General features: G+C 31.5%; 1 protein-coding gene across 1 annotated transcript; it reads right to left on the bottom strand.

Moving 5' to 3' along the window:
- Nucleotides 1–2,788: 2,788 nt before the first annotated feature.
- Nucleotides 2,789–20,277, bottom strand: LOC143078715 (DNA topoisomerase I, mitochondrial-like). Its single transcript, XM_076253640.1, has 19 exons — nucleotides 20,135–20,277; nucleotides 19,830–19,863; nucleotides 17,323–18,224; nucleotides 15,469–15,551; nucleotides 14,703–14,805; nucleotides 14,240–14,340; nucleotides 13,763–13,878; nucleotides 13,292–13,413; nucleotides 12,581–12,703; nucleotides 12,016–12,203; nucleotides 10,547–10,691; nucleotides 9,807–9,950; nucleotides 9,269–9,523; nucleotides 6,230–6,344; nucleotides 5,772–5,899; nucleotides 5,252–5,346; nucleotides 4,443–4,521; nucleotides 3,323–3,393; nucleotides 2,789–2,914 (listed from the first exon to the last, which is right to left on the bottom strand). The coding sequence occupies exons 1-19, from the start codon at nucleotides 20,174–20,176 to the stop codon at nucleotides 2,812–2,814; spliced, it is 2,949 nt and encodes a 982-aa protein (XP_076109755.1). The 5' UTR covers nucleotides 20,177–20,277; the 3' UTR covers nucleotides 2,789–2,811.
- Between the last annotated feature and the right edge of the window lie 1,750 nt (nucleotides 20,278–22,027).

Raw genomic sequence — 22,027 nt, 5'->3', positions numbered from 1 at the left:
TAATTTTACATCAATGTATCATTGCATATATGAATGCTTTGCTGTTTCTTTTGCTACTATTTCATGATTAATACAAGGAACAGTTCAAAATAATCTAATGCATCATATGAGACAGACATTCAAGACATCAATTCATCTTTTACAACTTTTTTTATGAGTACAAATAATTACATTCATTTCATGCATACACATATTAAAATGTCCCCCACACACAAATTACATTCAAATAGAAGAAATTGTTTTGTCCAATGGTTTAGCTGAAGTAATAATTATCTTAAAAGTACTGTCCCTGGATCTAAGGTATAATGAAATTTTCAGCTTTAATTTACAGCAAGTATTATTTGGACGGAAAATGTCATTCATATGTGTCTTCTTATCACAAGATGGAATATACAATATAACGAATATTTTGGATGTTAATACACAATTTGATTTACTCTGTAATACTGTTTTCTTAAATTCATCCAAGACTGAAAATAATGCTTTTTTTGGCATGTGATTTAGCTTAGCTTATACATAGATTATAACAGAATCTTGCACACAATTTATTTTATATGATAATAGATCTGAGGGGGGTATCACTGGGGTGCTCATATCCAAAAATAGGCATCTATTTTTTTATTTTTTTTCCCCCGCTTTCTGCCTTTTCTCCCAAGATCCCCTCAGCCTGCTCTTTCTAACTACCTGTATCCAATGTTTGCCATTAATTACCCACATCCCAAAAGTGACACCCCCCCACCCCCCCCCCTCTCAGATTAAGCAACATAAAATAGTGACCTTGACATACAGCAACTAAAAATAAATTAACCACAAGTACAGATAAAATATTCAACACAATTCAATATGACATTCTGGACAAAGACAAATAAATCAACAATCAACCTTAAAACAGAGTAATCTGTTAAAATACACATAAAATTGTACAATTAAAAAATACTTTAAACTTGTCATAAAATATTACTATTCAAATGCAGTAAAAACTTTTCAGGAAAAATTATTCAAATACCTGTTTTTTCCGCGAAAAGAAATTAACAATGTTTAAAATCTTAAAATAGACTAATTTGTCATTCATGAAATACATGTACTAGCTTGGTGTAACAAATATCAAAAAGATGAAAAATATGATATACAAATACATATAACTTGTGAAATAGAATATTACAAACATTAGATCACACTTCGTTTTTATTGATAACAGTGTATATTTAGAGCAATATCATGCGACACTGTAAACACGAACCAGTTTTTAAATACTATTCTAAATTAAAAATAGTTGAAATTTTTTTACATGCAACAAGGGATTTCCTTACATAAATATCAATCAGCAAGTCTTTTTGTAATTCTGACTTTTATATTCTAATAAATGAAGACAGTGGAAATAAAATTGAGATAAATCTTGATGTATAAATGATCTTATATATAAAGGTACTTCTAGAAGTCGACACAACAAATTATACAGAATATTACATTTTCAAACACAAGAGGTTTCAATCAATGTCATAATAGATGTACAAATTTTTACTTAAAATTCATTAAATTACACAGACTAATTTCTATAATTGGTCCCATGATTTGGAAAATGTAACATACAAATATAATATTTACAATATGCATTAGTTCATGAGACTTCCTCTAATTATTAACTGTCAAAATCTTTTAAACGAACATTTGGTTATTTGAGCTCACCCTATTTCATTCATAAAATTTATTCATATAAAATAAAAATGTGGAGTGCCATTCCAGAAAAAACTGCATTTAATGAAATGTAGATAGGTGATGATCCAAGAGAAAAGCTACAAAGCCACCTATCTTATTTACCTTTAATAAGGTGATGATCCAAGAGAAAAGCTACAAAGCCACCTATCTTCTTTACCTTTAATATATTTTTCCAGAAAAGGTCCCCACAATACAAATGAAACATACCAGCATGTTATTGATACAAACAATTCCAATATTTGTTCACCATATAATAAACAAGTTGTTTAAAACAATACATTTGAGAACTAAAGGTACTGCAAGCAAAATCAAATATAAATTCACATTCATCTAACATACAGTTCAGGCAACCAAAAGTTTTAAGCGGGACTTGTGTATATGGACATGCAATAAGAACAAGATGAACTAAGTTTGTGGCCATGACTAATCAATAAAGAACTGGTTTCAATCCAATAATTAAAAATCATTTGCCACTGAGCTGTGACTACTAGCCTAATTGACAAGTAACAAGAGACAGTGTCAACACAAAGTAAACATAATTATTTAATTGTTCCACTCTACTGCTACTTCTATCTCACCAATTTCATACATGTAAAAGTTTGCTTAAATTCTAAAGTACTACATTTCCACACAAACACATTTTCAAACATAAAAGGTATTTATCTAAGTTATCATTTTGGTTTAAATCAGAAAAAGACATCTCCCAATCATATCATACAAATACAATTCCTTTCACACACGTACACTCCATATTTACAATCAGTTTTAAAATACAATTTCATATAACAGTTCAGCTCGCCAACTTTAGCAACTTCTACCTCAAACTTTGTTTTTCTGTTACATCTTAAATTAAAATAAATATAAAATAACTTAAATAGAGAAGAGGTTTTGTGGACACTTTGCAATGAGGGTCTGTAAATATCATGATATCTACCTACTACACTCAATGTAGAGCTGATAGTATCATAGTATCTGTTAGCTAGGAGGGATACGTCAGAACACAAGCATTTTGGTTGGTTTAGAGAACACAAGTTACTGGATACCTGTTTAACTTTGAAAGATTATGTAGACATTGCATTCTAATGTGGACTATCATCAAAATTCAAATGTTTCATCTGCCATGTCTATAGCCCATCGGAACTTATCTCTCTGGGTCTTATTATATACTTTCTCTATAGGGACTTCCCACTTTTTACACCTGAAACATAAATATATTTATAACAAGAAGTTAAACAAATTGACAATGTTATTGTATACACAAGCTGATATCCTCAACATTAAAACAATGTCAGAAGGCCATTAATTTGATATCTTAAAATAAATCCATTTAAATTTTGCACCAAAGAGGCAGCTGCCAAATTTCTCATATTTGTGACTTCGCTCCTATCCAGGATCCATTGAGCATTATTATTAACACAACTCACCTATTCATCAGATCAAAAGAAAAAAATCTTTCCACAGTTAAAAAGAGTCAGATAAATTGAAATTTCTTAGTAACTGTACACAATATAAAAATAAAGAGATTAGGATTGCCAATGAGACAACTATCAACCAAATATTCAAATGAAGTGAATGTAAGCAACAATGCATGTTTCCAGGTACTTACCAGGCCACTGAGATTCTGGGGTCCAAATAATTCAGTTTGGAAGTGCCTAAGGCTATTTCTTTATTCTCATCCTGTAAATAGAGATAAACAAATCCAATTTAATTCATTGTATAATAATCTTTTTCTAGTTTGAATGTACCTTAAAAAATTACTATTCAATGAAGATATTCTTCATTCTAACATGACGTCCTTCGAACGCTTTGAGTACACACCCGTGGTAAAATATGAATATATTGTTTGGGCTGTTCCGATTCTTTTATGAATGACCTACCCGACGTCATAGAACGTTGATGTCGGAATATAAGCATTTTACGGGAAAATACACACGTGTGAAACCGAAAATCATCACAAGGAAATGTAAACAAACAATGCCAAAATGTGTTATATAAGCCATTTTTGTAAACATATAACACATTTAAGTACAATTATTATTTGAATTCATCCAAAGCTATCTAAATATGTTATTTTAAATAGTTTAAGCATGTCACTTATTCAGTTTGCTCTGTTATTTTATGTCAAATTAATAGTGCGTTTATTTATGGGCACAACAAATAATGCCTTTACCTAGAGCGCTTCGATTCAAAAAAATGCTGTATTTGTCCTATTAGAATGAAAATAATTCATGGGGCTTGAAAATACCGTGATTTTACCACGGGTTGTCCCTTTCCCTATCGCTCAGGGTAAAATATTTGTCATAAAGGACCAACCCAAGGGTAAAATCACGATATATTCAAGCCCCCATGAATTATTTCTTAAGTATAAGTTAGATATTATTTGTTTCTAAAATTTTATCAGCAACACTGGTAATTGAACCTGAGACCTATCATAAAATAAGCCACTCTTAGCAATCTATATTAAGGAGTGTTCCATCAGAGCAGGTTACTAATCAGGTTATATAACTAGATCAAAGGAAGCACTATACATATATAACTTTGTATCATAACTTTAATGTTGCTTAGTCTTTAGATTTCTATATTGTGTCTTGTCTCTAATATTTGTTTGTTCATCTTTTTCACTTCATTCATGGCGTTATCAGTTTATTTTTTGATCTATGAGTTTGATGGTCCCTCTGGTATCTTTCCCCCTCTTTTAAACACCTTCCTGATTATATCATTATTACCTTATCTGTAGCCTGCACTTCTAATTTGGTTAATTGTTCTTCCAATCTTTCCACTGTCTTTTTCTTTTTCTCTATATTTCTATAACACAAGGTATAATTGACATGGTCTTAATATTGAATTCGAAAAGATTTCAGTTGTATGAAATGTTCTAATTTTTAAGCATCACTTTTATTTTATCATTCAAGTGAAGAACCTACAATATTTCAGTTAACAAGAGTCAAACTTTTAAGATAATGTAGTTTTATTTGAAATTGAGTTGCTGAATCTATTTAATCTGCTGAAAATTAGTGATTTTCCAAGTGCTTGTCCTGACCTTTTCCTTATTACCGAACTGTTGTATATCCATATTCCTAGCAACACTTTACATGGGGGACAATAAAAAAAATAGCAAGGATTTTAATTGATTTTCAAAAGAGGCTATTTAATAAAATTGAGAATGGAAATGGGGAATGTGCCAAAGAGACAACAACCCGACCATAGAAAAAAACAACAGCAGAAGGTCACCAAGAGGTCTTCAATGTAGCGAGAAATTCCCGCACCCGGAGGCGTCCTTCAGCTGGCCCCTAAACTTGATGTCAAAATTACTATGTCAAAATTATGAAAAGAAAAGTAGTGGTTAGTGGAAAAAATTGTTGCTGGCACTACATGGATAAGGCTAGAGGATTCCAAATATCTGACACTAAGTAAAATAACAGAAGAGCAGATAACTACCTTAAAAATTGTTATAATGAACCCCTGTTTGGTATTTTGTAAGCCCTGGACGTTGATATTTGGTAACAATGTGTTGATGGGTAGCCTTAACACTTACTGTTTAGCTTTTTCTGATTTCATGGCTTTATAATCAGCCTTAGCATCCTTCACTCCTTTCTTAGCTTCTTTGATGGCATCTTTCTTGGCAGTAATCTACAGAAAATACACTTTGTAATAAAATATATAAAACAGCAAAGGTTAATAAGTTGGATTTTGCAATTTTCGAGTGAAAATAAATTTTATAGTCAAATCTATAGACATGTAAAATATATGGATCTAAAAATTTGTTTGTTCAAAACTTCCTACTTCAGATACATTTTAATATTTCTGTCAATGATTTTCTATGTATAAATATAATTAATACTCTGAGACACTGAGAAACAAGTCAGACAACATGAACACTTTTACACATTGAACCAACCATTCATTGGATCTAACCACTATGTGCCCATGTTTGATGAAAAAGAAGCAAATGCCAATTTATATGGCTTGAACTGGCTAGGGATGTATCTGACAGCAATCTGTATCAAAAGTCAAAACTCCTTCTACAACTTAGTCAATTTCTACTGTTTACTTACCTTATTCTGCATGTTTTCCATCTGTTTGTCAAAGTTTTTGGGTGCTGCACGTTGATGGTTACACAATACAGCCACAGCTCTATTAGCTCTGTTGTATGAGAGTAATTTAGCAGGAATAGGATCATCAGCTACAAATTAAATATAAAACAGTAGAATATTTTTTTTTTTCACCACAAAGTTTTCTTTACAAAACAATAGGATAGATACTAGCATCACACTGTTTGAAAATCTATTTCTTTATTCATTAATCTTTAATAATTCTGTACAATTGACAAGATTTCTGCAAAAATTCTTTTTCACAAAGTTTACTTTGAATTAACCTAAAACATTACCAGAAGGAACATTTTACTTGAAAAGAAATAGAAAAGTGTTTTCTTGTTTCTTACATAGACCATTATTGAACTACATCGTTTATTTAGCTATTCTAATCTTGACTTAAAGATAACTTTAATACTTACGATCTGTCAACAATTTCAGCTGTTCTTGTAATGTTTTTGAGGCATTGAAAGTACGGAAGACTTTGGCTGTCAAACCGTCCATCAAGTCATGTAAATGTTTGTTCAGAATTCCAGTCTAAAAAATAATAACAAGAGTGCACACACAGAAATGTCTCGCCTTCTTTCCTAATCATTGATATTATGTTGATACTCCTAAATCTAAAGCTTTATTACGACTGTCACATAGACTTAACATGAACCATAAAAATGAGGTCAAGGTCAGTTGAACCATATGCCAGGCAGACATGTACAGCTAACAATGCTTCCATACAACAAATATAGTTGACCTATTGCTTATAGTTTTAAGATTAAGAAAATAGACCAAAACACAAAAACTTAACACTGAGCAATGAACCTTGAAAACCAGGTCAAGGTCAAATAAAACCTGCACGACTGACATATAGATCATAAAATATTTCCATACACAAAATATAGTTGACCTATGACATAGTATTAGATAACAAGAGGCTCTCAAGAGCCTGAATCGCTCACCTTAATTTTTTTGGTTAAATCTCTCATCAATGATTATTTTGGCTTTTCAATTTATTTAAATGTTCTTTGAATCGTCCTATTTTCTTCAAAAGCAAAAAAAAAATCATTTTCTCCTATGTTCTATTTTAGCCATAGGAGCTATGTTTCTGACATACAAGGAAATGAAATATAAAATTTATACTAGATACTCTGAAACTCATTTAGCCTAAGTTTGACTGAAATTGATACAGCAGTTTCAAAGGAGAAGATTTTTTTAAAGTAAGTCAACATGATGAACAAATTGTGAAAAAAGTCTTTAAAGGGCAATAACTCATAAAGGGGTCAATTGACAATTTTGGTCAAATTGACTTATTTGTAGATCTTACTTTGCTTAACATTTTTGCTATTCACAGTTTATCTGTATCTATAATAATATTCAAGATAATAACCAAAAACTGCAAAATTTCTTTAAAATCATCAATTCAGGGGCATTATACCTGAAAAACCAGTTACCCAATTCGGCTGAAAATTTCAGGACAGGTAGACCTTGACCTAATAAATACTTTAACTTCTTGTCTTATTTGCTCTAAATGCTGGAGTTTTTGAGATATAAGCCAAAAACTGCATTTTACCCGTGTTCTATTTTTAGCCATGACGGCCATGTTTTTTGACGAAATAAAAAATAAAGCACAAACTTTATTTTATACACCCTACTGATCATTCAGTTGAAGTTTGGTTGAATTTGGTTTAGTAGTTTTAGAGGAAAGATTTTTTAAAGTTAGCAAATATGATGAACAAATTGTGAAAAATTGTCATTAAAGGACAATAACCCCTTAAGGGGTCAATTGACAATTTTGGTCATATTAACTTATTTGTAGATCTTACTTTGCTGATCATTTTTGCTGTTTACAGTTTATCTTTATCTATAATAATATTCAAGATAATGACCAAAAACTGCAAAATTTCCTTAAAATTACCAACTAAGTGGCATCAACCCAACAATGGTTTGTTTGATTCATCTGAAAATTTCAGGGCTGATAGATCTTGACCTAAAGAACATTTTTACCCCATGTCAGATTTGCTCTAAATGCTTTCGTTTTTGAGATATAAGCCAAAAACTGCATTTGACCCCTATGTTCTATTTTAAGTAACGCCGGCCATGTTTTTTGACAGATCAAAAATCGAAGCACACACTTTGTGCAGGATAATCTAAGGAACAATCATGCTAAGTTTCATTCAAATCCATTCAGTAGTTTCAGAGGAGAAGATGTTTGAAAAATTGTTAACGACGACGACGACGACGACGACGACGACGGACGCCAAGTGATGAGAAAAGCTCACATGGCCTTTTAGGCCAGGTGAGCTAAAAAGACCAAAACTCAAAAACTTAACTTTGACCACTGAACCATGAAAATGAGGTCAAGGTCAGATGACATCTGCCCGCTAGACATGTATACCTTACAATCATTCCATACAACAAATATAGTAAACCTATTGCATAAAGTATGAGAAAAACAGACCAAAACACAAAAACTTAACTATAACCACTGAACCATGAAAATGAGGTCAAGGTCAGATGACACCTGCCCGCTAGAAATGTACACCTTACAATCATTCCATACAACAAATATAGTAGACCTATTGCATAAAGTATGAGAAAAACAGACCAAAACACAAAACTTAACTATAACCACTGAACCATGAAAATGAGGTCAAGGTCATGACACCTGCAAGTTGGACATGTACACCTTACAGTCCTTCCATACACCGAATATAATAGACCTATTGCTTATAGTATCTGAGATATGGACTTGACCACCAAAACTTAACCTTGTTCACTGATCCATGAAATGAGGTTGAGGTCAAGTGAAAACTGTCTGACGGGCATGAGGACCTTGCAAAGTACGCACATACTAAATATAGTTATCCTATTACTTACAGTAAGAGAGAATTTAACATTGCAAAAAATCTGAACTTTTTTTTCAAGTGGTCACTGAACCATGAAAATGAGGTCAAGGACAATGGACATGTGACTGACGGAAACTTCGTAACATGAGGCATCTATATACAAAATATGAAGCATCCAGGTCTTCCACCTTCTAAAATATATAGCTTTTAAGCTAACACCGCCACCGCCGGATCACTATCCCTATGTCGAGCTTTCTGCAACAAAAGTTGCAGGCTCGACAAAAACAGTAATTTTTACTACCAAGCATGACAAATAATCTGGTATGATTGGGGAAAAAACCAAGAGTAAATTATATAAATGCAATTATAAGAAGAAGTTCTTTATACGAACATCAGGATATAGGACAGTGAAATGTTTCATGTGAAGCATGCCTTAAGGATTTTCTCGCTGTGTTGAAGATCCATTGGTGGCCTTCAGCTATTTACGGCTCTTTGGTCAGGTTGTTCTCTCTTTGACACATTCCCCATTTCCATTCTGAATTTGATGTTTTTGTCTATATAAACAGCTTTCTTCTCTAAATTGTGTATGTACAAACAAACAGTATATAGTAAGTAACTTACATTTAATCTGTCAAATATATCATCTCCTGGCTGTTTGTTCTCCATGAACAATGATAAGTTCTTAAACACTCTTTTCTCTATTGGTAATCTGTTATAGTATCTAATGGAATCTTTACCAAGGAAGTCAAACTCCACAACAAATTCTTGATCATCATATTTCTCATGGAGTTTTAGATGTTCCACTCGAAGTGAACAACAACCTACGGTGTCTGCTGTTTCTCCTTCTTCCTTTTCATTACCAGCTCTCAAGGCAAGCTAATAAAATAAATATTAAGCATTAACATTTTCCCATTTAACATTGTGTTTTTTTTATATATATTCTGATAATTGAAAGATGTATCATACAATGTATAACATTAAAATAATTCGAATTTATATGCAAGTAATCCTCCTTCAATATCGTAATTTGCATATTCACTTATTTACTTTGAAACAAGAGTGATTTGAATATAATTATAAACTATTCACTATATCAAAAGGGAAGTTAGTACATACAACTTATTACCAACAAGTGAAGTTAGTACATACAAGGTATTACCTTATCAATAAAATACATAGCTACAGATCTCTGCCTTATTCTCATCTCTTTAGATTTCCAGTCATTTCTGTATCCTTCACGTATCTGGTCAACACATTTGTACAAGTTTCTGGCCGTCTCATATTTTTGCCAATCTTTTTCTCCCTACAATAACAAACACAAGTCATATATATATGGGCCTTTGATAGCCGACTATGTGGTATGGGCTTCGCTCAGTGTTGCATGCTGTACAGTGACCTATAGTTATTATTTTTTGTGTCATTTGGTCTCTGGTGGAGAGTTGTCTCAATGACAATCATACCACATCTTTTTTTATATTTAGAACTATCTTTTACGGCAAAATATATCCCAAAAGACTCTTTATTCCTCAGTCTTTGTATTTAGGATTTAGGATTTAGGACTGCAAACATTGCTTTTTTCACTGATAATCTAAATAATAAATTACATGAAGTGCATACTCCTTTATTCTACAATCAGGTTTCCCCCCTTTAGTTTTCTTGGGTACAAATTTTCCCATTAAATTATTATTATGAGCAATTATGCAAATTACTGTACATTCAGAAATTATTGTGTGCATTTATTATTGCCGGTTTGTCATTTTAGACTTCAACACGATTTTAATTTTTACGATTTTGAGAAAAATGCTGTTTAATTCAAATTTCAAAATGCGAGTTTAAATTATTGCATTTACAACTCTGAATTTACAGTAAATCTGTAGGTTCTGTGCATGTTAAACTTACCTTGAGTCTAGAAGCTGCATTTAACATGACATATTTTGTTTGCCCTTGAATACTTTCAGTCCAGCTAGCCAACCACGACACAGTATTGTCATGTCGAACTTCTTTCCACTTATGTCCAGGAGGTGGTTTTGGTATTTCAGAATCTCTAAAATATAATCACACTTAAAATTAATTCATCCAATACCAACACAGAATGAAACAAACCAAGTAATGTGATGAAGTTGACAAAGCAGAAACAAATTAGAGGGTTGAAGGGAATATAGCTGTCATTTGCATCTCAGGAATTGGTTTGGGAATAAAAGTAACATATTTGTTGAGTAAAAAAAATAAGAAATCAAATGATGTATAATCTATGTACTTAGGGTTGCACTTCAGGAATTGGTTTGGGAATAAAAGTAACATATTTGTTGAGAAAAATAAATAAGAAATCAAATAATGTATAATCTATGTACTTGAAAATAAATCTTATACTGTTTTCAGATAGAAACTTGCCCTTTGTCTCAGAGCCCAAATGAGACGACGGCAGTATGGACTATAAAAATGTCATGTTCTGATCTGATTTTAAATTCCCCATCCCCAAAAATAACATGATTTTAATGACTTGAAACGATAATTTTCTCAGTCATCGCTTACGTTTCTTTCGAGTCAAAATTCAAACCCGGATGTAATGCGACAATACTAAACCGAACAATTCCAAACTCATTTCCAGGATGAGTTTTGTTTATCAAATTCACAGGAATTCATCGGCTTTTTAATATTTTACCTTTAATAGTGTAAGGATATAAATGAAAATAGTTGCACTTGCTTAATTTAGCATGAAATCATTTTAAATTTATGATTTAGTGTCTTATCTGAGGAAGAGAATTTCAAGCATGCGTATTACATCGTAAACAAAGCATGTGTGTTAGTAGTGAAAAAAATTTGTTTTCTAGTAAATTAAATCAAGTTAAAGATATTAAATAATGAAGACAGTTGGTATGGAATTTTAATTTCTTTATAATATTAGTTCGTAGCTTGTGATTAAAAGCCAGGTGTGAATTAAAAACACAGGTAAAGAGATTAGCGATCATTAGCCAATAGCTCCCCGAGGCATTAATATAGTTATTAGGAGGGCCCTCAGGATTATAACAGTTTACTTGAGTGGCAGTTTAATTACATAAATTTCGATAACAAAACAAATATATGTACAAAATGGTGATTTTGAAATGACCAAAATTATTTCTGTTGAAAAATAAAATTTGACCTAAATCCCAATTACACATTTAAGACAAAATACTTTAGTTTAATACAAGACTGGCAAATATGACCGTTTCCGGACCCTTGCCCCAGTCATCTTAAAAATTATATAATAGAACATAACTATTAAATGCAGCTTATTATAAGCATTTTCTTCAACACAGAGAACTTAAAATTACCCTTTCCAAATAAAATTAGTACTGATATCTATAAACTAAGTTTGTAGTACTTACTTGCTGCAATTAATGATGACATCTCGTGGCAAAACTCTTTTCTTCAACATGCCCTGTTTGGGATGATCACCACGACCTCTGAATAGACTTGGGGGTTCTATTCTGAAATTACCTATCTTTTCTTTGTGTCCATCCATAGTACATGTACCATATTCTAGTAGAATTTCTTCATTTTTCTTTTTTATCACCTTTAAAAAACATTAAACCTATCTGTATGCATTCAAGTTTTTCTCAACTAAAGTAATGCTAGAACTAACAGAATCTACATTAACTATTTTTGTCAGTTGTAAATTTCAGCAATATATAACCACAAACACTGTTATGTAAACAAAGATAAATTCAAATCTGGCACTTTTGATTGTACAAGAAAATTTTGGACATGTGATTTTTGTAATTTAAAAATGCACTTATATAATATGAAGTATTTATCTATATTTGCTGTAGATGTAATTCATAAGAATGCCAATATTTAAAATTGTTGTATGAAAAATTGTTTGATTTTTTTTTATGCTAAATTTTGTTTGGAAAAATAAAAAATCTTCAATAACAAAAATACTGTCTTTACCAGCTTTTCTTCCTTAGTCATAGCTTTCCTCTCCTCAGTTTTCCTTTTAAAGTAAGCATCAATCTCCTTGAAGTCACACTTTTTCAAGTCTCTGATTTTTTCTTTTTCTTTTGATGTCATAACCTAAATTCAAGACAAAATGGAATAACATTATTACATCATACAGCTAACTCAAATCCCATATCAACTTACATGACCTAGGATCTTGGATGCAGTTCAAACAAGACTTTCAATTCTAATTGAAATTTTTAATCTGGTTTCTACATTAGAAATGCATTTACCAGATATTTGTAAAGGTATGCTCTGGTTGAAAATACTACATCTATGAGGTTGCTATTGGAAGATCGAACTAGAGTATGGGGAGGGTAAAGGAAATTGTAAATATTTCAGGAGATTGGTAAGTGGAAATAAGGGAACAAAATAATGCAAAAATAGAGTTGATAAAAGTTAATCTTCACTAAACAGACATTAAACTAGATTATTTATGTCAGATATTTTGAATGAGTACTATATTTAATTAGTTTTTGTTTTGTTTTTATATTTTCCATAAAATTCCAGTTTGTCAATTATACTTTGTTATCAGAGTTGTAAAGAGATATTTAAATGTATTTTTATACTTGAAAAATCTGTAAATCTAAAAATTTAGTGTTGTTTTATATCAGTTGTTAAATGATTTGGTGTACTATTTTTGTTCTTTCATTTCTTTCTTACCTTTGTCCAGTCCTTCATAAAGTTTTTATTGAAGACATCCCTAGTTGTGTAGTCATGATCTAACATTCTACCATAAAATGTAGCTACTTCTTCTGCTTCTTCACTAAGCTTCATTGGCTTTCCTATCAATGGTAAATAAGTTCTCAATAGTATAGCAGTAGATATTCATTTTCTGTTACAATATGTGTAGTATTAAATTAATGTTCCTGAAAATCCTAATCAGACAGAAATGTAGTTTTATTAGACATCTATTATCTAATAATAAAATATATCATCAATATAAAAATAAGATGATGTGGTATGATTACCAATAATACAACTCTCCACAAGAGAGCAAATGACACAGATAAGATCGATTTTTTTAGATTTTATTTCCTTGTGAATATACTGTAAGCAGGTACAAGTCTGACATTTTTTACACATAAGTGCCTAATTTTGTTTATCTAGATAATAATTATAACATTTCCTTACCATCATAATAAAAGTGAACATCATCTGGAAGGGGCTCATACTCAGGGGCGAATACAACTCCTTTATGTTCTAAAAAGTTCCATTTGACACCGTCTGCTCTTCTTTCCTCCTCCCACCTGTAACAAGTTCAAAAGATTAATTTAAAACGTTATTTATGAAAAAAATTATTGTGTTAACATAGTATTGCAATTAAAAGTGAAAAATGGACCCCTAAAATATTAGTTTTATCAAACAGGATGGTGAAATTGGGCTTCAAAGAGATTATTCAACCAATGGTTAGATAAATTTAGACCAAGTTAAATCTGTTGTTCTAGTTAATTTTTCCATGATACATGTATTTGTTTGCTGAACTTCCTAGGCAAATATATCACATGCTACTTTGTGATGATTCTTCATACAATAAACAGGTCATGATCATATAACTATTAGTTGAACAAATATGTATACAAATGACTAGTTATTTGAATAAAGGCATACCATTTCCAAACTTCCTGCTTTTCCTCTTCCCCCTTCTTCTTTTTCTTTTTAGGAGATGCAACTTCTTGTTTAACTACATTTTTTACTTTCTTTTTCTTTTTCTGTAATAAAATTAGTCATTTAGATAGCAGATATTACCAATTTAAAATATAGTTTCTAAAGTTTGTCATAATACTGAGTATTCAAGTGTTATGTTAACTTACCAATTGATTTTGTAACAGTCACTTAGGTTATAGCTGTATATGCATATTAATTTAAAATTTTCTTATTTTGATGTGATAATTTTTATTTGTTACAAGAAGTGCATATCCAAATACGGATTGATAGCTGTGTTGCAATATGAGCAAACAATTCTCAAAAAATCTTCAATGGCACAATGCATATTATTCTGATCCTTTAAGACTGTAAAAGGTTACTTTCCATGACAGATATTTAATATTAAGAATAATTTTGTTAAACTTACCAATGGCTTTTCCTCCTCTGAGTCATCATCATAATTTGAGGATTTCCTTTTCTTTGCTTTTTTGGTGTCTTTCTCTTTCTTTACTTTCTTTGCACTTTCCATTCTGAAGAAATATTATTCTTTTGATTAGTCTTGAAGAATGTTTATTGTCTGGAAGAAATCCAAATAGGAAAGCCACACAACAGGTGGTTTTGCAATAGAATCACTTGTAATATATATAGGGGGTTGAATATGCGTTTCCGGAAATACTGTTCAGTCCGTATACGATTTTGTTATATATGTATGTAATCGTAATCACATGTACTGTCTCTTTTTCATTTTGCAAGCGCCATTAAAGGATGTAATTTTATGAGCTCCTAATATTTTGCCTCTCGTATCCACACACAGGATTATTACACACTCAAAACTTTTTTTAAAGAGTACATATACACATGTATTTCTGCATGGCAAATAAGCATGATAAGACTGAAATTATTGCAATTTCGACGGCACACAGTATAAAATTATATGTGGTATGACTGCTAATCAGACAACAATCCAACAGTCCAAATTATAGGTCAGTGTATGGCATTGAACTATGAGCAAATCCCACAAGGTATAGTCAGTAATAAAAAAAAACAACATGACAAAATGTGAAACAATTCAAACAAATTTTACAACAATTTTTGCAATTATATGTCACGGTACTGCCTTCAACAATGAGAGAAAAATCCATATGGTTTTGTAGGTATTAAAGACCCAAAAATGACAAACAAAACTTAACTACCTGGCTGAAAGTGGCTGATCATCTTCATCATCAGATTCAGGTTGTTCTCTCTTTACTGGTTTCTCTTGTTTTATTCTTTTAGACTGTAAATGACAAAAAGAGTAACATTCTATCATTTTTGTACTGAATAAATAGTTAAGACCATTGTACATAATTGAATTGACTTAGATAGTCATTTCACCAAAAATAAAAAAAAATATTATCACTTTAAAAATCTCCTCTTTATTTGTAAAATTAAACAATACTATACATACAATGAACATGTATAACCTGGGCCACAATTAAAAATATTTCAGTTTGCCCAAACCCGACCCATGACGACTGGGTGTGGGTAGGTAGGTAGGCAAATTCTTTTTTTTTTTCCTTCAGAATTTGCATGAAAATATTAAAAGATCTCAAAACAGTACATCTGTTTTTTTTGTGAAACCTTTGTAGAGTCAACCAAAAGCCATGAATTTAAAACCTCTAGAAAATGATAAATAAATTAGTCTACTTTATGATTTGTATCCTGAGATGTTTATAACCCTGACAATTGCTACATGTGTGAAAGGGCTGGTGGATTTATGACATGATTTTCAACAGTTACATCAACACAATGTTTGTGTAAAAAAATTTTCAGCTGACTATGTAATGATTTCATTTGTTTGCAGTTTTGAAATCCTATATCTATTAAAATAGATTAAATGTCCTAAAAAATTTTAAATGAATTATTATTTACCATCCATAGTTTCTGTCTTTTTTTGTTTTGAAAACAAATTTATATTTTACATTATCACACAGGTAAACTAATTTGGCTATAAATAGATCAAAGCATGTTCTGTAGAATCTCCAAACTAAAAACATATTTGTTATAATTTTATTTCTATAAATAATCAAGTTTAAATTTTTTAAAATAATCAGTATTGATAAAATATAATTGCATAAAGTTAACGTTTTCTGAAGACTATTTTATTTTTAGGTCATCAGGTTCCAGAGGCTTCCTCACAAATTTGTATAAAAATCCCAGCATAACATGTGTTTACTTTTGCACATGTGAAAAAAAATATTTCTGACAAAAGCCAGATTTCTCTTGTCAAAGGGGATTTATATTTATATTGCAATAAATTATTCAGAAGGAGTTACATTCAGTTAAGATTATATTTCTGATTCTGTGAGCAATTATAGTTTTATCAAACTCTCCCAAACAGCAACGTTGTCAACTGAGACTTGTAAATTTGAACTATTTGAATAAAAAGGCATCTAATTCACATGATAAAGGAAGATTAAATTAAAGACAACAATTTATCAAGAAATAATTCCTTTTTATTCAGAAAAAACAAAATCTTCTTGCAAGATTGGAAATTCGCAACTTCCGTTTCCATTTCCTGTCAGAATAAAATTGAAAATATTCGATTTCACATGGTTTTTTATAACAAATCTACCTGAATATTCTCATCAGATATTCGAGTACACGATGAAATTAACATTGAACATATAGGTAAGGGTTTGGTAGTTCAGACAACTACAGCGTAAAAAATGTGCCACTTCACATGTTTCACTTCTTTACGTTCGTTACATCATAAGTCAGAAGATAAAAACTGAGAACATCGAATATCGATTAACTGCATCTCTTATGCGCTTTCTTTTAATCGTATTCAGTTACTTTCAAACGCAAAGACGACAAACTTTAAGTTTTATACGATGACGGAGCGAACACGAAAAAAATTCGCAAAAAAAAAAAAAATCTTCTAAAAAACGTCAAAAAAAGAATTTGAGTCTGAGGGTTTATTTTGGGTCGGTCGCGTTTGGGCAAACATACAATCTTTTTATTTTGGCCCTGAAAATTTGAAAGATTTACATTATAATTTTACTTACCAAAGGTACATCATCTACATCTATATCTTCATCATCATCACTCAATGTTTCTTCCTTAGGAGCTTTAGTTGGAGACATCTTTACAGGGGATGCTGGTTCACTTTTGATACCTACTTCCATAGTCTCTTTCTGGATGTCTTCATTGGGTTCTTCTTTGATATTATCATATTCTTTCTGCCTCTCTACTCTGTTCTCCTTATCTTCTTTTTGTCTTTCTTTCTCCTTATGCTCTTTGTGTTTGCTAGGGGAACCATCCCTATGCTTTTCTGCAGAGCTACTGCTTGATCTGTGCTTGTCACCTGAGCTACTACTTGACTTGTGTCTGTCACTTGAGCTGCTGCTTGACTTGTGTTTGTCACCAGAACTGCTACTTGACTTATGTTTATCACCAGAACTACTACCTGATTTGTGTTTGTCACTTGAACTGCCGCTCGACTTACTAGAACTTTCTTTTTTATCTTTGCTAGAACTAGATGATGAGCTATGCGACTTATCCTTGGAATGACTGGAGCTTGAGCTATGTCCTTCCCTGTGCTTACTACTTGAGCTACTGCCACCTTCTTTATGTTTACTACTAGAGCTGCTGCTACTAGGTTTGTTGGAAGAGCTTGATGAGCTCCCTTCCTTGCTTTTGCTACTACTTGAGCCATGTCCATCACGATGCTTGCTACTGGAAGAACTCCCATCCTTGTGTTTGCTGCTGCTGCTGTGTTTACTGGAGCTTGAACCATCTTTATGCTTTGATGAACTGTGGGATGAGGAATGCTTTGAACTTGAGGAACTGTGGTGTCCCTCACTTTTCCTAGAAGAGTTATGGTTGCTCACATGTCCATTCTGTTTTGACTCATCAATATGGTTCACACTGCTGGTCTCCTCATGTAATTTAGCTTTCATTTCAGCAACTGTGAAGATAACAAATCAAGCAAATATTTCAAATGAAATTATCTTTGTACATTGAACATGTTGAAAATTGTTCTCATCTGCAGCAAAATCAAGACATTTTACAAGTTTTACATACAAAATGTAGTTTGTCATGGAATTTTAACTGGGCAACTTGTTAACATACTATAATAATTTAATTTTGGATGTAACACGTCTTCTGACTGGCTGACGTTATTTTGTTATGAGCCCATAGACATAATTCAGTCATGTGACCGTGACGTCATCAACGTTTTTTCATGGTTTTCTACGGTTTAAAATGGAATTTAGAATTAAATTATAAGAAATGACTGTAATATTTTTTCTGTCTATTCGAAATAACATAAAAAATGTGATGCACACTGTTAAATAACCCGCTATGCCCGTTCTTCAGTGTGCACCAAATTATTTATGTTATTTCTTTATAGACAGAAAAAATATAACAGTCATCCTTTAATCAAATTCTGAAAAATATTTTTATATTTTCTTAACACTTTTGCCTATGAATAACGGTTTACCGTGATTCAAGCTTCAAATAGCTGATGATGGGTCCCGGTTTTTATACTGTGATCTGAATACATCTTTTGTATTTCCCGCTTAAAAAAGTGAAACACAAGTTATGTTTCTTTGTTTAATACCAAGATAAAAGTGTAAACATGGTGCTTCTGTTTGTTGCAAACTGTGTCAACATCAGTTGAAATTTATGGATTTAACTAGAATTTAAAATTAGAAAATTTTGTTTTTAAAGAATATTGAATAATTGAAGCCAGACTAGTATACATGACCATACATTTTTTTACATGAAATGCCGTTTTATGTACAAAAACACTTGGAATGGACATCTTTAAATTTGTACAACCTTGAAACCCCAAAAAATTTTCAAACTTTTCTGACAAAAGACGCAGGCTTGACCAAAATTGAGAATTTGGGTTGAAAAGTCGAAATTTTGAGAATCCCAGCTTTTTGTTGCCTAAAATTTTTAATGAGTAAAAAAATTATTAGAACACGAACAAAACTGGTGTTCATGGACATGGTATAAGTGGACAAAAAAAAAACATAAATAACTAGACATTTTTTTTTAATATTTATATATTTAATTAAAATTATCTCTACAAAATAACCTTTTTAGTTAAGAATTATCTTCAAGCAGTTTTAGGGATGGATTAACTGAATTTTTTCTAAAAATTTTTTTTTTGGGGGGGGGGGGGTACTGTCAACCTTTATTTTATATATCATGTGTATGTATGTTTCTTCTTTCCTGTTCATTGTCATGTTCAAGGAATAAAAAGCCAAATTCTGTAATTTGTTTTAATTAGAAAAATTTAGTTTAGACAAACCACTTTTTATTTTGCAAGTTTCTGCTAGGATGGCAAATATTAAAATCCACCTTTTTTTCTTCTAATGGAAATATTTTTTTTTACATTTACTCATCAACAACAACACTTGTTTTTAAATATGTATGAAATCAGCAAACGATGCCAACATCGACTTACAATTGAAAAGTTCACGCTTGAGTTACCTGCCTTTACTGACTACAGTCTGGACTTAGCCATTTTGTCGATATTTCAAAGATATGCAAAAATACTCACCGCTTTGTTTGCTCTCAACGAAATCACCAGCACCCTTCAAATAAAGAAAACAAAGCAATTATATATCATCTTCAAATATACCAATTACAAATATTCAACAACCACCTACTAATGGTTTAATTCTAAAATAAAATCGTCAAAAAAGTCAATGTTTCAAAGTCGGACTTAGAAATTTTGCGGCCATCTTGACTTTGTCATTTTCTCGGTTCTTTGTTCGAATAATTTCTGGTATGTGTACAGAGTAAAAGGCTCATTGAAAATATATGAAGATGAAAAATAATTAAAGATATACTAATTCTACATACCTCAAGCATCCCAGGTTGTTCAGTCTCCATCGGAAATTCCATTACGCAGATAGTTTTTTCTATCAGAGTCCACGTTTTATGGCGAAGCAATTTGTGCTGAAACGGCTAAGTCCATAGAATTGCTGTCTGCGCATGTTTAAAAACCCCGGATTTAACCACCTGTGATTTTAATTGTAACGCGGGAATTTTAAACGCTATTTTTGAAAGTTTGCCTATGGCTAATATATTTATTAATAATTATGTATTATTATATCAAGCTAATATTGCCGAACATAAAAGATCTTAAAGCACTATAAAAATACTTGCTATTAGATATTTAGATTAGAAGAGGAGAAAAATTTATTTTTGTTAACGAGAACAGAGACATATAATACAAATTGGCAGGGGCGGATTTAGGCGGGGGCGTGGCGGGCGTGCGTCCCCCCCCCCTAAAATTTGCAAAGCATGGGTTGTCTTCAACTTATTTAAGTATCAGAAGATACCATTCCATCTTTTTTAACATTCATTATATTATATTGTATATATAACAGTCAGTTTAACAGAATTAATGTGATTACTAATCAACTGACCTACGATTTATTTAAGTTCTTTAAATATTGTATACTCCAAAGGAAGGTGTCAAACGCGAAGCTGCGTTTGGTGACAAACATAATATATTTTTAGCAGTTAATTATTTCATTGTCATATTTGCGCTTTTTATTTTCAATTTCTTTGATAATCGAAGTTCCAACCAACTTTTTTTGTGGTGTACCTGTATTTCTGCAGCACGTCTTTTAAGGTTACCCGATATTGCTATATAGATAATTTTACAAGTGATAGTGTCTTGATTGTAGATTGGTTTGCACAGGAACACAGAATCAAAATAAAAGGTTCGCATGATATTCAGCTTCTGTTTTTGGGGCTGCAGTTTTATAACTGTAGCTTTATAAACTCATGTATACGATATGAATCCCTTAGTGCATTCGTGAGGGAGGGGTGTTAGGAGATTGTTGTGGATTTCTCCAACTTGTAAGAGTAAATGTATGGGATAGTCTCAATGAATAGAAGCTCACAGATTTCTTGTTAATTATGGTAATTATAGATTGTTTTCAGAGGTGGATTTCGTCGGTTTCAGCTTGAAACGTAAATTTCTCGCTAATTTAACCACACAATAGTTCGAGATATCTACATTGCACCCCTTTAGAAGAATATTTCAATAATTTTACCTAAAAAAAAATTTCGCCTTGCTCCGCTCGGCGAATAAAAACTTTGCGCCCCCCCCCCCCCCCCTAACCTAAAATCCTGGATCCGCCCCTGAATTGTATTATATGTCTCTGACGATAACAAAGGATTTGTATAGTAGCAGCAAGGAATTGTCTCACATAAGTGATTTAAAAAAAAGTTTAGCTGCCACTATATGCTATATGTAATGCTAACCCCCCCCCCCCAAGAAAATCAAATGGTTGCTGCCTTAATAATTAAAAATATATTTATTAATTTCATAATGATTTTTCATTTTTTTTTTGTAATTCAGTGGCATGTTTAATATAGGGGGGATCATATTTTTCAAATGTTTTAACTGGGGGGGGGGGGTCAAATAAAGATGGTGACATATTATGGGGGGATCAAGAAATTTTGTATGTTTGATTTCAAAATGACCAGCCCCCTCCCAGGTAAAAAATGATAAATATATACAAATACAAATACAAATATTTTATTAGCACAAACTCATCAACAATAAATGGTTAAGGCTCATGATATATCAATTACATAGTTGGTCAAACATAATAAGTATTGCATATAATGACTATATTAATATATGTAGTATTATAAACAATGATTATGAATTAGACATATTGACAATTTTATAGAGTTTGTTCTGCTTTACGCAGGTTCAAACTGTCTGAAATGAAA

The sequence above is a fragment of the Mytilus galloprovincialis genome, chromosome 6, assembly GCF_965363235.1.
Source record: "Mytilus galloprovincialis chromosome 6, xbMytGall1.hap1.1, whole genome shotgun sequence".
NCBI lineage: Eukaryota > Metazoa > Mollusca > Bivalvia > Mytilida > Mytilidae > Mytilus > Mytilus galloprovincialis.
This window is presented reverse-complemented; position numbering and strand designations above follow the sequence as displayed.

Coding starts and splice junctions, on each gene's coding strand:
- LOC143078715 (XM_076253640.1), bottom strand. CDS start 20,176: ATGGAATTTCCGATGGAGACTGAACAACCTGGGATGCTTGAG. Junction 19,864..20,134: donor AACAACCTGGGATGCTTGAG/GTATGTAGAATT, acceptor CTTTATTTGAAG/GGTGCTGGTGATTTCGTTGA. Junction 12,204..12,580: donor TGACTAAGGAAGAAAAGCTG/GTAAAGACAGTA, acceptor TGTTTTTTAAAG/GTGATAAAAAAGAAAAATGA.